This window comes from Vigna radiata, chromosome 7 (assembly GCF_000741045.1).
Source record: "Vigna radiata var. radiata cultivar VC1973A chromosome 7, Vradiata_ver6, whole genome shotgun sequence".
NCBI lineage: Eukaryota > Viridiplantae > Streptophyta > Magnoliopsida > Fabales > Fabaceae > Vigna > Vigna radiata.
In genome coordinates this window covers 14,645,240-14,660,774 of record NC_028357.1, presented here as the reverse complement: position 1 = coordinate 14,660,774, position 15,535 = coordinate 14,645,240, and the positions used below count along the sequence as shown (strand labels likewise).

Genomic DNA, 15,535 nt, shown 5'->3' with positions numbered 1-15,535 from the left:
AGTAGGTAAGAGAGAGCGGATTAGATGAAATTGTAAACCCCCAACAACATCCATTCATCCATTGTTTTCTTTTGTCAATTGAATCAACTTTATTTTGCATGTTAATATTTTTGTTCTCAAATCCAATTTATTAAATTTTATTTTCAAGTCTTATTATTTTAATTCATGCAAACGAGAAAGCCATTCGAGTCTCTTGGGAAAACGATACTTGGTCTTACCATTTATATTACTTGTACGATTTGGTACACTTGCCAATTTGTCAACATGGGGACACCTTCCTAATCCTCTTTTGAGAAGAGGAAGACTTCTCCTTAATTGACTTCCTCCTCCATTTATCTTGGACAGTCGGAGGGACGACCATTATAGGGATGGGCTGGGAGCGCGAGGAGTTGCCCAGGCGGTTCGTGGGTCTTGTGCCAAGGCCTTCTCCCTAGAAATATGTTTGGGGGAAGGGATCTGTGCATTAGTAAGATGAGTGCTCAACGTCCCTTCTCCAACAACTTTATTTACAATCTTTCGTTGAACGAAAATTTTGGCGAAGACGCTAGTGTCGACATTGTGAGGAGCCATGATATCTAAAATAAAGCACAAAATTTAGCTAAGTTAAAAATGACAGTTATAACATACAATACCTACTGCACACTTTACTATAGAGCACATCATAATCAATTAGGTTAATGAGACTTTAGGAGGAGAGGTGACAAGATAATCGGTCGATCAGGCTAACCACCTTTAGCTCTCTGAGCTCGTCATAGACCTCGCCCGCAAAGGCAACCTCCTCGAGTTCTTGGTCCAATAGAATGGAAATATTTTCCGACCATTATCCATATAGTACTTGGACCAACCAACTTCCTTTATTACTATATTTAAATAATTTGTTTTAAATCCTATAAAAGAAGCGTTGAAGAGTGTGAAAAACCATTTCCCTTTTTTGGAAATAAGAGATACCCAAGCCCTATTATTGTGCAATCGAGTCTAGAAGAAGAAGAGAAAACAAGGGGAGTAAGGGTGATGTCCAAGGTTTTACATATCACCTCTCGAACGCCTGCATGTAGTTAAGTAAGAGCCACATTCAACTCGCTCAAGACATTCATTTGGAATTCGTTGAAGGGCAACTGGATGACCATATCTTTTGAAAGGTGGAATATGAATAAAAGAAATCCAACACGACACCCTGCTTGCCATGGAAGATTCGTTCATTTTTCTTGCACACGACAAGCTTGAAATGCTCGGCATTTGTTGCTGCCTTAACTAGCTTCATTATACCAACGAATTCCTCTAAGAACTATCCCATGATGAAGTAGGAAATATATACCCCAACCTCATGAGGAGCCCAACCATATCCAGGAATGGGCGGGACCAATGCGTATAACTAAATCCACTCCCCTACTGCATCCACTTCAATCGCAACCACCTCACACATGATGATTCGGACGATGACATATTTCGTATCTACACCCATTATCGCGTCACCCGAATCAATCCCCCGCTTGATTGATCCAAAAATTGAAGACCCAACCGATGATACCGATGGTGCCAAATTGCTATCAGCATAACCCCGACCTCCCCTCCCTTTAGACTCATCAAATGAAGATAGCATAACAATCAATATTATTACCTATGGAAAAATAAGTATGCAACGCTTGATTCTTACAAAGAAAGTAAAGAGCAATGGTAAAAGCGATGTTGGACTCCACTCCTATTTATATAATTATCATTCATTCCTAAATATTTGACATTGAATTATTTTTTCCTAAATATTTGAAATTGAATATATTTTTTTGATGTTGAATATTTTATAATATATTCATTTTTCGTGATTTTTTTTTATAAAATTTAATTAATTGATAATAAAATAGTAAGATAGCATATATAGATACATGTACGAATATACACGGTGAGGAGAAGGATAATAAAAAAAAATTATACTCAAGAATGAAGACAAGTATCGATATTTATTTATAAATAAGATAATAAAACAAGTCTTTATCCCACCTAATTGTTATCCCTTATTATAAATATAATATTAAAAATATACTTATATGATAAGCTTATTTTTAATGTAGAAAATAGATAAAAGGAGTGCATAATTAAAAAAAATCTCATATGTTACATATGTGGATAACTTCACAATAAAATTATGTTATTAGTATCCACGAATCATTAGTTTATAGGAATAGATAAAATTCTAATAGTGATTGAAACATGCACTCAGGGGAGAGGAGGAAATATTAAGAATTTTTCGAGTTTTATACAAATAATTTTTATTTGATTAAAAATGGAAATTAATTAATTTTTTTTGTAATAAAATTTTATTATAAAATAGTAATTATTATATATATATATATATATATATATATATATATATATATATATATATATATATATATATATATTATTTGTGGAGAAATGTTAGATAATAACTCTTCAGTATTCTAGATTAAACTTTAAAGAGTAATGAGAGAAAATATCTATTTACAAAATACTCTTAAACTCTTAAATTAATAAAAGTCAAAAATATATAATAGAATAAATGGAAGATATGAAAAATGAGAGAATTTAGTCTTCTATACGCGACTATAAGACTCAAACGACTAAAGATAAGATAAATAATAAAATTATTTGCAAAATGTAAGAGATTTTCAATGAAAAATGTCAATTAGGACTAGAGTTTTTCTCATTGATTTTGTTTAAGATGTTGCAAGCTATCGTAGTAATTAGTTAGTATGAATTAAAATATAAGCGTTATCAATTTGTATTAGCAATAGAGTGTATTATTTAATAATATGTATTACAATCAAATTTAATATTAATGAACTATTATTTCCTAAAATAGTACATGTAATAAAACTGTATATCTCTCTCTAATAATATGGTTCAAGTAATATATAAAGTTTGATTTTCTTAAATAAAATTTTAATTTTGAATCATGTAAATAAAAGAAACGTGATTAAGAGAGAAATTATGATAACAATAGTAACAGAGTTAACTCTGAAAGACATTATCAGTAGATATATATTAGCAATGCTTATATTAAAAGTTTAATTTTTGTAAGAACATGCAAGTATAACGTTGACCAATTATTAATTGATTATAATGATTATAATGATTAACAATGAAATCAAATCCTATTTCTTTTATTAATGAAATATGAAGGTGAAATGTCTAAATTCCTCCTTTTTTTAAAGATAATGATATCTAGACAACATTTTTCTAACAACATTTGAATATTCATTATGTGTCAATCTATGATTGATCAAAAATTACTTCACTGTTAATAATAATAATAATCAAACCCAAATTCCTCATTTTTAAATGATTAAGAGACATAATGTTGAAGAGTTTGGCTTATTAATGCATAAAACATCATTGTGATGATGGAAGGGAAACCTGACACATATATTCATCACAACAACTATTGTGAAAGCTAAATTTCTCTTGGCTTTCTTCTGTTATAGAATCTTTTCCTTAACTTTTTGAATGATCATCTCCTCGCAAGTTACATGCATTTCTATTTCACGAGTGAACATGAATTTAGTTTCGGCTAAGGCAAAAGAAATTGTCATCAAAATATTCTTGGTAAGAGTATAAGAGAGAAAAAAAAAATTACACTGCCATTTATCACTTTGTCTTATTATATATAAATCTGAGACTTACTTCGCAATCAATCTTTTGCAGACCCAGTAGATCTCTTTGTCCTAAAGGCTCAAGCTTTCCTTTTTCTTTCTGATCACAATTTTATAACAAAAACATCCTACTTTGGTGTGGAGTTAAAATAAGTCTTTAAACTAAAAAAACCATCTTTTTCATATAAAAATGACTATTTACTTCGTATCAATGAGACGGCGGTGAGTGAACAATTTAATGAAAAATAATTAGAGAGACTAAATGGGAATAAAATTGTTAATATGATTTGAATTACAAAAGTTAATTTTTGTCCGACATTAAAAGCATGGCAACTTCAAAATTCAAATTCCTGCAAAGGTTGATCAGCCAGTGTGAGAGAGAAAATGGACATTTTTTTCTAGAAATAGACAACATTAATTTCCCCATTGGAATTGTCCGGTGGAACAAAATAACAGAAAGAAAAAAGAGGAGAGAGCGTTAGGGATAAAGAAACAAGTTTTTCCCAGGAAAGGGAAGGAATTTGCATGAATCTTCTGTGTCTGACTGTTCTGATTCGATCGTCATCGTCCTTCTTTTTGATCTTACCCTCCCTGTTCTCCCTGTCTTCGTCCTCCACTACAACGTCTTCCGTTTCCCTCTTCCCACTTTCTCTGTCTCTCATTCTTGAATAAAAGCTTCAAATTGTGTTAAACCAATTGGGGCGCAGAAAGATCTTATTTTGAGCCTTGCCCGCAATCACCCACCTCAAATTTAATTCTGGGTCGGTTTCAATTTCTTCAAAGGTGGCAACTAGTGTGTTTATATCTGGGTAAGTCTTCAATTTGTGGTATTTTAAATGCAATGTTTATGAATGACTGCCTATTTTTTCCTTTCTCTTGTTTTGTTTTTGTGAGTGGTGTTGTGTTGATTTTGTTGTAATTGGATTGTTGGAAACCATGTGAAGGTTGTTGTGATGACGTGGCAATGAGGTTTGTGGCAGAGGAATGGAGGGTGTTCAGGGGAGGAGCGATAAGCTTCAGGGTGCTGGCGCTGTGAATCCGAGGAGCCGTTTGCGGGTTTGGTTCATCCGAGCGTGTTCAAGCATTGTGCTTTGGACATGTCTGTTTCAGCTAGTGACAGTGAGTGAACTATGGCGTTCCCATTTCTTTTTGGGGATTACAAGTCGAATACATCACACAATTCAAAGTCCTCTCCAAATACATAATGAACTTGTTCAACCGCCTCCCACTTTTCTTCCTCCAAGTTAGTTTTTCTTTACTTCCTGCCTGTAGTTTTGGTTTATTTAAGTGATTATGGATGTGGGTTTGGACAACTATAGCTTAGGTTCTGTGATGGTGCAACCTTACGTGTGACTCATATGTGAAGATCTCCTCGCTATTTCTCCCCTTCAGATTTTCCAATATTATTTGAGCAGTGAAATCCATATTGTTGAGTCTAAGTTGTATTTGTTGTCTGGAGGTGATGATCGTGCTTAGATGAAAGTCGGTGCTGAATGTTTATGTGTTGTAGGATCTTCTAGAAATTATTTTTGGTTTTTTGAATTGGTGCTTGTCATGCAGTAGATTTATGGGTTTCACACTCAGTTATGAGGAGGAAGAATTGAAATATTTATCCCTTCAACTTTAGATGCAGATATGATAGTGAATTATGATTCATAAAATCAATATTAATTTGGCATTTACGATCATGTTTTGAGGAATCCTGCCAAGGATGAATTGATTTATAGTTTATGCCCTTAGAAAAAAAAAATCCGGTTATATTCTCCTATGTGAGTCATCTACCTCGATCAATTGATGCCTTTGGGTTCTATCGAGGACCAAAAGTTTGGTAAACCTGACATTTTGACTCTTCCTCCACAGTCTATCCCTGTCTAATTATTTTCCATTTGGTCTAATATTCTCATTGAAGCATCTTTTCGTTTTCTTCTCGCATAACTGATCCACATTAGGCCAATATCCCTTTCATATCCTTCCTTATATATCAAGTGATCGACCTCAATATTCTATTCTCAGCTACACTTAAATTTGGCTCTTTTTGACTCTTCACTGCTGGCCGTCACCTCCATACAACATTTCTGATTCTATACCGTCACCTCCATACAACATTTCTGATTCTATAGCTTCTCGGTAGAATTTTTGTTTAACTTGATGGCCTTTTTGTGTGATCAGGAATTATACTTGTTGCAATGAAGTCTATATCAAATTCCTACCTAGCTTGAATTCGCAATGTGATGTCCTCAACAATCTTCATTCGCTTAACAGAAACTGCAAAACAAAAGAGACTATAATTATAGATTCCCTTCTTTTTACTTGCATATTTTAAGACGTGCTTGTATGGGATTTGACTCCTATAAAGTGAGCGATTCATTTTAGGGGACAAGTAAGAATCTATGGCCATTGAATGAGAAACCAACAGTTAAGATTGTGATTAAATACTTGCAAATGCATAATAAATTATGTACTTCTTCAAATATTTCCTGTTGTTTTTCTAACCAACAGGTTAGCATCTCATTGTACACTCTGAATTTAATTTCTCACTTTAGAGGAGCCAATTTCACATCTAAGATAGTTTACTTGTACCATTATAAGGTGAAACTAAAGTGCACATTAACCTTACACAAAAATCAACTTCTAGCTTTTGTGTTTCCATTTTAACTTATTTTATAAAATGAACCTGTATATATTAATTGTGATACATTTGTATCTATTCACTTTAGGCAGTTTTGTGTTGACTTGGATGTTTTGTTTTTGGATATTAATAGTATTGATAGTTGCCCGATTGCTGGATGAAAATTGTGCCTTGTTTTAGATGGGCTCACACGCCTATGCTCATCCTGATTGTCACATTTTTTATTTCCAATATTGGGTATTCTTAATTTTGAAAAAGACTACGTAATCAAGTATATGTGAAGTATATGTAATATAAATCAATGCATATTAATAGATGGTTTAATGGATAGGGTATTAGTTGAATTTTATACCATTTTACACATTCCAGTAAATATTAAAGCCTTATGACCTGAAATTTTCAGGAAATTATACAAGTAATGGTTTTCTGAGAGTGTCCTGCAATGGGGGATTGAATCAAATGCGTGCAGCGGTTTGTATTTTCCATGTTGTTATTTCTCTGTTCCTATTCTATGATAATCTTAAATATTCATATAGCAGTTTTGGCATTTCAGATTTGTGACATGGTGGCTATTTCTCGACTTTTGAATCTCACATTGGTTGTTCCTGAGCTTGATAAGAAATCATTTTGGGCAGACCCTAGGTATATCATCTGTTTTTAAAACGAAGAGTATTATCTACTGGCTTCCATATCATTTTAAAGTTTTGTAGTTTTCATTTTTTTCAGCAATTTTGAGGAAATTTTTGACGTGAGACATTTCATTGATTCTCTACGAGATGAAGTTCGAATAGTGAAAAGAGTGCCCAAAAGGTTTAGTGAGAAGAATGGGCAGACTACCCTGAAGATGCCTCCTGTTAGCTGGTCAAATGAAAAGTATTACTTGGAGCAGGTCAGCAGATTGTTTTACCTGCGTTTGGGCTAAAACTATGTACTGTATGTTAATCAAGCTTTCTCTTGGTAATTTAAGGTTTGATAAAATGATTGATCAATGATTCTTCACCTTAACCTCTATTCAGTTGTAAGACAAGAATATTTACCGTCTTTGGACTGTTCGCTTCTTTAACATTTTAGAGGGAGGACTGTGTGTGATCAGATTGCTTTTGAGTGCATATTTCCCCCAGACCCGTCAGATTTATATTGAGGGTCTAGTTTTAGTGTAATATACAATTATACTTGTCCAGTTTCCTAACATTTCCCTAAATTATTTTGTGTACATGGTAAGGAAGTTTTAAAGAATGTCTTGGAACAGTGCCACTGTGATGCATTTTGAGGAGTATATTGAATATGAGGATGGAAGCAAGAATGGATCAGCTAGAACAGATGTTGCGAGAAGTTATTCATGATAGAGAGAACACCGAGAGCGAGCAACATGAGGTTTTCATAAATTGGAAGATTGGATAATTGGTCGCACAGTTGTGGAAAAACTAGCATGTGACAAGAAAACAATGGATGCCCCATACATGGCGGAAGAAAGAATTGGCATTGGGGAAAGGGAAGAAATGTGGCAACCAAACCCTCATTCACGGTGATGGAAACATGAGACTTCTGTTTCTTCAGTAGAAGAAGCATATGGCTGGTCAAATAGGTTGGAGTAGTGTTTTTGCTTGAAAGAGGTAATAGAAGAGGAAAGAATGCAAGCTGGGATTATTGCTTTAGAGGGAAAGGCATTAAACTAGTTGCAATGGTGGGAGACTTGTAACCCAAACCCAACATGGGAATCTTCCAAAGTGGCTGGGGTAAGAAGGTTCCCATCCAATATGTTAAAAAGTTCTCTTGAAATCTTGATTGGGTTAACATAAACGGGTTGTGTAGAAAGTTACGTGGAACAATTTGAACAATGGGCAGGACTCTCAAAAGACAGAACAAGATTATTTGATAGTAATATTCTTGAGTGACTTGAAAGAGGAAATCAAAGCAGAAGTGAAGATAAATGAACCTAAAAATCTTGCTGAATTGATGATGAAGGCTAGATGATCGAAGAGAAAATCATTATTAAGTCAAAAGAGGGAGCGCTGATTGAAGACAAAGGAAGTATTGGGTATAGGCCGTATTTGATGATTGGTAGCTTTTCTCGAGATGATGGAAATCCAATTACTACCATTAACTATGGCAGAGGAAGAGGGGTAAGAACATAAATAACCAATAGCTTGATAAATAATCAGGGAGGGAACCGAAACCTTGGGGCTAGTTATGAAAGTATTTGATGAATAGATGCAAGATAAGATCAAGAAAGGATTATGTTTCAGGTGTGATGAGAAGTTTGGGCCTAACCATGTTTGCAGAAACAAACAACTACAGTGGAATATTATATTAACAGCAAATTACTGGATGAACACAGTAGAGAAAAAAATTTATTGCGAATAGTACAGAGCGAATTGAAACAAAGTAAAAACTAGACATGAAAGTAGACATGTAGACGAAACTTTTAAAAAAAATTGCATGCAAAGTGGATAAGAAACGAACTCAAACGAAAGCAAACAATCTGGCTATAGCAACACGCATGCGCTGGGCAAAAAAGAAAATAGCTGAGCGAAAATTGCTGAATTAAAAGCACTACTTCTATTCTAGCATGCAATTCCTAAGAAGATCAAAACCTAAGGCTCATGATACCACATGATGGGGAAGTGCATGCCTAGAGAGAAGTATACTAATGACAATTAGAAGAATGAATGGAAAAATAAAAGCGGAAAAGAGTAAGGAAGGGGAAACTTATGACTCGTAGACACGCCACTTGAGAGAAGACTCCAAGATAAGTGTCGAGGAAAGACCGCCACTTGATTTGCTCAAGATATGGTCTGCCAAAATGGACTAAGAGACAGAGAACTATCTCTAAGAGGAATGCAAGAATGCAATTCAACTCAAAATTTCATTCAATTCAAAGGTTAGTACAAGGAGAACTTAAAAGAAAAGAAGGGTTTATAAGCGTTTATTCAATTAGAACTAACAAAAAAAACAAAAGAGACAAATACAAGCCCATGCAACCTACTATACTCTTTTTATGCTCTTTTGTCACTTTGAAAACTCTTCATTGTTGCCCCATTTATGATCATATCAAGAAACAAACAACTACACATGCTCCTTATAATCAAGGAAGACATATCTGAATATGACGAAATTCTTGATGACACGATGGGAAAAGAAGACGAAGATGGCAAAGTAGAGAAAGGCTTGCAGCTATCTATGTTTACTATGGCTGGTCATACCACCAAGAAGTCTTAGAAGGTATGGGGAAGAATTGAGAATGAGAAGGTGGTGGTTTTTTAGATTGTGGAGCATCTCACAGTTTCATTTCCAAAGAATTATTACTAAGGTGTCGGCTAGAGATGGAAGAAACTCTTCCTTACGTGGTAGAAGTAGGAGATGGACACAAGGTGCGCTGCCAAGGAATGTTTTAAGGTTTTGTTTTGATGTTATGAGGGTTGAATATTCAATCATATTTTTCATCTTTGATTTGATAGGTGCATATGTGGTCTTGGACTTGTAGTGGTTGGCAAGTTTAGGGGAAGTTAAGGTTGATTTTGGAAATTAAGTTTAACTATTGGAAAGGGTGAAATGGAGTAGACCTTGATAAGAGATCCCACTTTATCCAGAACGGAAACTGTACCAAAAGTGATTGTGAGTGAGTTGAAGCAAGAAGGTACAGGGTATTTGGTAGAATGGATATAAAAAAAGGAAGCAGCAAGTCACCACATAATACCATCTAATATAGTGAAAGTGTTGGAATTGTATACAAAAGTTTTTCAGGATCCAACTGGACTATCCCCAAGTAGAAAACTTGACCATGCTATTTTGTTCACTTAAATGAGGGAGTTTCCGTTCCAAATCTCAAACCTTGTAAATATTCTCCATATCACAAAAATAAGATTGAGAAATTGGTCAATGACATGCTTAAGGCTGGAATCATCAGACCCAATATCAACCCTTATTCAAGCCCTATTGTTTTGGTAAAGAAAAAGGATGGTGGATGGAGGTTTTGTATTGAATATAGGGCCCTTAACAAGATAACAATTCGTAACAAATTTCCCATTCTAGTTATAGAGGAATTGTTAGATGAATTGAGAGGAGCAATGATATTTTCTAGTTGGATTTGAAATCTGAATATCATCAAATCCTCATGAAAGAAGATCTTGAGAAATCCATATTTAGGACTCATGATGGTCATTAAGAAGTCTCAGTCATGCCATTTGAGTTGTCAAATGCACCCATGACATTTCAATTACTCATGAATGAGTTACTCGGGCCTTTCTTAAGAAAGTTTGTATTGTTTTTTTATGATATTCTGGTTTATAGCCCTATTTTTGAAATTCATGTTCAACACATAGTAAAAGTACTAATGGTGCTTCAAGAAAAATGACTAAAGATAAATAAAAGAAATGTAGTTTGGGTCAACCTAGTCTAGAGTACTTGGGTCATATTATTTGAAGTCAAGGAGTATAAGCTGACCCAAGAAAGGTGTAAGCGATGTGGAGGTGGCCAATTCCCAAAGATGTTAAAGCTTCTAGAGTATTTTTGGGCTTAACAGGATATTATAGAAGATTTATGCAGGGTTGTAGCAAAATCACAAACCCACTAAATCAATTGTTAAAAGAAGAAGGGTTTTGATGGAATGAAGAGGCACAACACTCTTTTGACATTTTACACACTCAAAGGGGCTGTTTCTCAGTTGTCAATCTTAGTAGTCCTTGATTCTTCTAAATCTTTTACCATTGAAACATTTGCATTCAGTAAAGGATTAGGTGTTGTGTTGTTACTAGTGGGCAGATCTTTGACTTTTTTGGAGTCAGGCCTTGTCAGAAATGGGACAAAATAAGTATGTTTATGAAAGAGAATTCATGGCAGCAGTCCAGGCAGTGCAGAGATGGAAACATTATTTGATAGGTAACAAATTTTTTGTTGTTACTGATCAAAAGAGCTTAAGATTCCTTACTGAAGAGAGGCCACTAAGTGAGAAGCAATTCAAATGGGCTTCAAGACGGATTGGGTTTGACTTTGAGATACAATGCTGACCTAGGATGGAAAATAAGGCACCAGATGCCTTGTTAAGAAACGTGATATATTTAGTCATGTCTGCCTTGCAACCTGAAGGATGGGAGGACTGGGAAACAGAAATTCAAAAGGATGTCAAATTAAGTTCCTTGATGCAGGATTTACTGGTTGACTCCAAAGCTCTTGCTAAATGAGTTAAAAATTGAATATTATATTAATAGGGAAAATTGGTGTTGCCACGTCAATTTTCACACATCTCAAATATCATAATAGAATTGAATGAGTCTCCTATGGGGGGACATGATGGTTATTTCAGAACTTTTAAAAGTATAGCTCGTGTTCTATTATTGGGAGGGTATAAGGAAGGATATAAGGAATTTGTGATGCAATGTGAGGGTATAAGGAAGGATATAAGGAATTTGTGATGCAATGTGAAATTTGCTAACAAAATAAGAACGAGACGCTGACTTCTATTGGTTTGCTTCATCCATTACCTTGAATTAGTTGCAACGAGATGAAATATTGAAGGGAACTGAAGACAAATTTGTGGAAGGAAAAAGATAAAAATCGGGTAAGAAGGTGATAAACACAAACATGATGTTTCATATCAAGTAGGGGATTGGGTTTTCTTGAAATTATAGCCACATGACTTTGATCCTTAGCAAGGAGGCTTAATGAAAATCTTAGTCCAAGATTTTTAGGGACCCTACCAAGTAGTGGAACGCATTGGGCTGGTTGCATATAAGTTGGAGCTCCCAAAACACATTTATATCCATCCAGTCTTTCATGTCTCTTTACTTAAACCAGCAATACAACCAGCCATCTTCACAACCCCACCTCCTATGATTTCTAAAGATTATACTCTTGAAGTGACTCCTGAACAACTATAGGACACCTGGACTAATACTAAAGGGGAGCTAGAAGTTTTTCTCAAGTGGAAACAACTTCCAGAAAGTTAGAATAGTTGGGAATGGGCTGCCTGCATTAACAGGACAAGACGATTCTTCATGGAGGGGGTAGTGATAGGTTTGGTAGTGTGTAAAAGAAGGAGAACTTATGGTAGTATAAAAGAAGGAAAAGTTATGGTAGTTACTATCACTGTATCTGAACTATTTATAATAGTTCTAGGAGAGTTAGGAGGAAAGACTTTTGCAGTAAACAGAAAGAGAACGATAGTTGGAGAGTGAGGTTCTCAAATAACCTCTGATTGTTTGTGTACTACAGTCTTCCTTTTTTTCTTTTTTTCGTTTGACTCTATCCGTACTACACTGGTACAAGATTGGAATTAAGCAGGGTAATAAAATTCAATATTGTATCTTTTCTTATTCCAATATCAGTTCTATCATAATGGTCATCTTATTTCTAAGTTTTATTATATGATCATGATTGTAAGGCAGATGTCAAATGTCAGAAATTGTATTCTTGCCAAATTAAATATGGAAGTATCTTATTATGGATGTGTAATCTGAATTAAAATTTTGTTGCCGATTGCCAGTTATGCACTTATGTTGTAGATTTGTACTGTTGATTTTGTCATTAGATGCTTCTGGACTATAAAAGCAGGGATCACTTGTATATAAAATAGGAGTTCCACAAAATTGCTAATATTTTTCTCGGTAATGAATTGATTCTCTAATTTTTTACACATGTCATGTGGATAAATGGAGAAAGGGTAACTAAGGATTTTCTTTCATGTTACAACTCTAAAGTTCTTGTTTCTCTTTATCAATACCCATTGGATTTTTGGCAATATGATCTTCACTGAAAAGCTTGACACGATCTTCACTGAAAAGCTTGACACTTCCCCCCTGTCTCCCAAAGTTATTGAGAGTATGGCAATCATTAACTGTGAACTGGTAATTTGTAAATTACTAGATGCCTTATTACTGACTGACTTGTCCTTTAGAGAGGAAAAAAATGGACAGGAAAATGCAGGACACAGTAGATATATTTAGGGTTGTATTGATTGTACTATCAGAATCATGATTATATTCTCTTCCTCCCTCTCTCATTGAGTTGTACATGTCTTTTTGAGTTTAATTCGGTTCTCTTGACTCCTCACTGCAGATTCTTCCGCTTTTTGACAAGCATAAGGTGGTACATTTCAACAAAACAGATGCGCGTCTAGCAAATAATGGTCTCCCATTTGATCTACAGAAACTTAGGTGTCGTGTGAATTTCCAGGCACTTAAATTCACTCCTGAACTTGAGAATTTGGGCCAAAAATTGATTCGGATACTTAGTAAAGATGGACCCTTTGTGGCATTGCATCTGAGATATGAGATGGACATGCTGGCTTTCTCAGGTTGTACGCTTGGTTGCACTAATGAAGAAGCGGAGGAGCTCAAGCGGATGAGGTATCATATTTTTCTTGTTTTACTATGCATATATTTATGGGTAGGTTTTTGTGAGAGGTAGGTTCGTATCTGAGTTGCTGGGGAAGATGTTGATCACTAGAATTTTTTATTTCTCTATCACAGCTGTTGTCATTGGTTCTAGATAGTTAATTATGCCTCCAGTTCCATCCTAGAGAGTAACCTGACATGTTGGTTTTTGCATACTTTGACAATACACATTAGTTACCTCCATAAAAAATAAATATTCCTGTTGTCAGTGTTATTTGTAATGAGCTGGCATAAAAAGGATTTTGATCTTGCTTGAGTAATTCAGGTATGCATTCCCTTCGTGGAGAGAAAAGGAGATAGTTTCTGAAGAAAGGAGATCACAGGGTCTCTGTCCTTTGACACCAGAGGAGGCAGCCTTAGTTCTGCAAGCTTTGGGTTTTGGTAGGGAGACACCAATATATATTGCAGCTGGTGAAATTTATGGTGGGGAACGTAGATTAGCACAACTGAGAGCTGCTTTTCCAAGAATTGTAGGTTCACCAATACCCTATCCCCACGTCATTTCTGTTTTTATTTTTGTAGTTCTATATTTGATATAATCTAAATAGTTGAAATTGAGAAGCTACTTAGGATTAGGAAAGATTCATTTCTGCTGGTCTCAATATTCTTTTTGACTTTTAGATTAGGAAAGAGACATTGCTGGCCAATGATGAGTTGCAGCAGTTTCGGAATCATTCATCACAAATGGCAGCTTTGGATTTTATTGTTTCTGTAGCGAGTAACACCTTTGTTCCAACATATTATGGTAACATGGCAAAACTTGTTGAAGGCCACCGCAGGTGTGTATGCATTCTCTTGTTACTTGCAATTTGATTTATATTAGAAGGCCAAGCATTTGGGTCCCTAAAAGTGTATAACCCAAACTTTTTTAAGAAAATGGGACATGAGTAATAACATGAACATAGTTTTAGCAACTAAATCAACAGGAAGCGATTAAGTTCAAGTACTTTAATGAAACAACTAGAAATTTCATATTTATTTGGAGGGACTAATGTGATAAGTAATACAATTTTCAGGAGTCAAAATGATGGTTTACTGGACTATAGTGGCCTTGATAAAAATCCACAAAATGAATTCTAATTTGTCCTCTTGCAGGTTTTCTGGCTTTAAAAAGTCCATCTTATTGGATCGGAAAAAGCTTGTAGAGTTACTTGATATGCATCAAAACGGAACCTTTTCATGGAATGAGTTTGCAAATGCTGTGAGAAAGGTTCATGAAAGAAAAATGGGACAGCCAACTCGCCGTAGAGTTGAAGCAGACAAGCCAAAGGAAGAGGATTATTTCTATGCCAACCCTTACGAGTGCCTCTGCGAGGGATCCAAGTGTGATGACTTGCTAGGTGCTCTTAACTCCAGTCAAATACAATGAGGGCAAGCTGCATAATGTAAAAATGCAATTTTCTTTCCAACAACCTGTTTAAAAGAGGAATCTATGAAGTGCTTCTTCCCACTTAATTGCTCGAGTGCTGTACACATGATGATGGCCTTTTTAATTATATCATGTACACATGAATTTGTAGAGAACCATGGAAAAGAAAGTAACGAGGAAAAAAAAAGGAAAAAAAGAAAGGGAAATATCTGCTTCTATTGAGGCATGCAAAGATGTATCTTCAATTTCACCCTTAATTTATTTATTTATCCAAATTTGAGTTCAGTACAGTTACATAACAATTGTTCATGTTGCGGCCTTTAATTCAGATTAGGCATTCTAAAAGTTCACTGCATCTTCTTCTACACAAACAACAATCAAGTAATAGGTTGTAATAAACAGGGGCGAGTCAAAAAACTTGATTATGATCCTCTTCAAAGATAAACTGGATGCATGCCATGGATTCGTCTTGGAAGCCTTCTTCTGTGATTTACTAGAAGTTTAGGTTTTCTCGTCCTTT

At 35.0% G+C, this 15,535-nt stretch overlaps 1 protein-coding gene across 1 annotated transcript; it reads left to right on the top strand.

Moving 5' to 3' along the window:
* Positions 1-3,971: 3,971 nt before the first annotated feature.
* On the top strand, positions 3,972-15,290 carry LOC106766682 (uncharacterized protein At1g04910-like). Its single transcript, XM_014651393.2, has 9 exons — positions 3,972-4,435; positions 4,571-4,869; positions 6,659-6,726; positions 6,809-6,897; positions 6,982-7,144; positions 13,309-13,598; positions 13,912-14,116; positions 14,268-14,425; positions 14,742-15,290. Exons 2-9 carry the CDS (start codon positions 4,611-4,613, stop codon positions 15,013-15,015), a joined length of 1,506 nt encoding a protein of 501 aa, XP_014506879.1. The 5' UTR covers positions 3,972-4,435; positions 4,571-4,610; the 3' UTR covers positions 15,016-15,290.
* Positions 15,291-15,535: the final 245 nt, after the last annotated feature.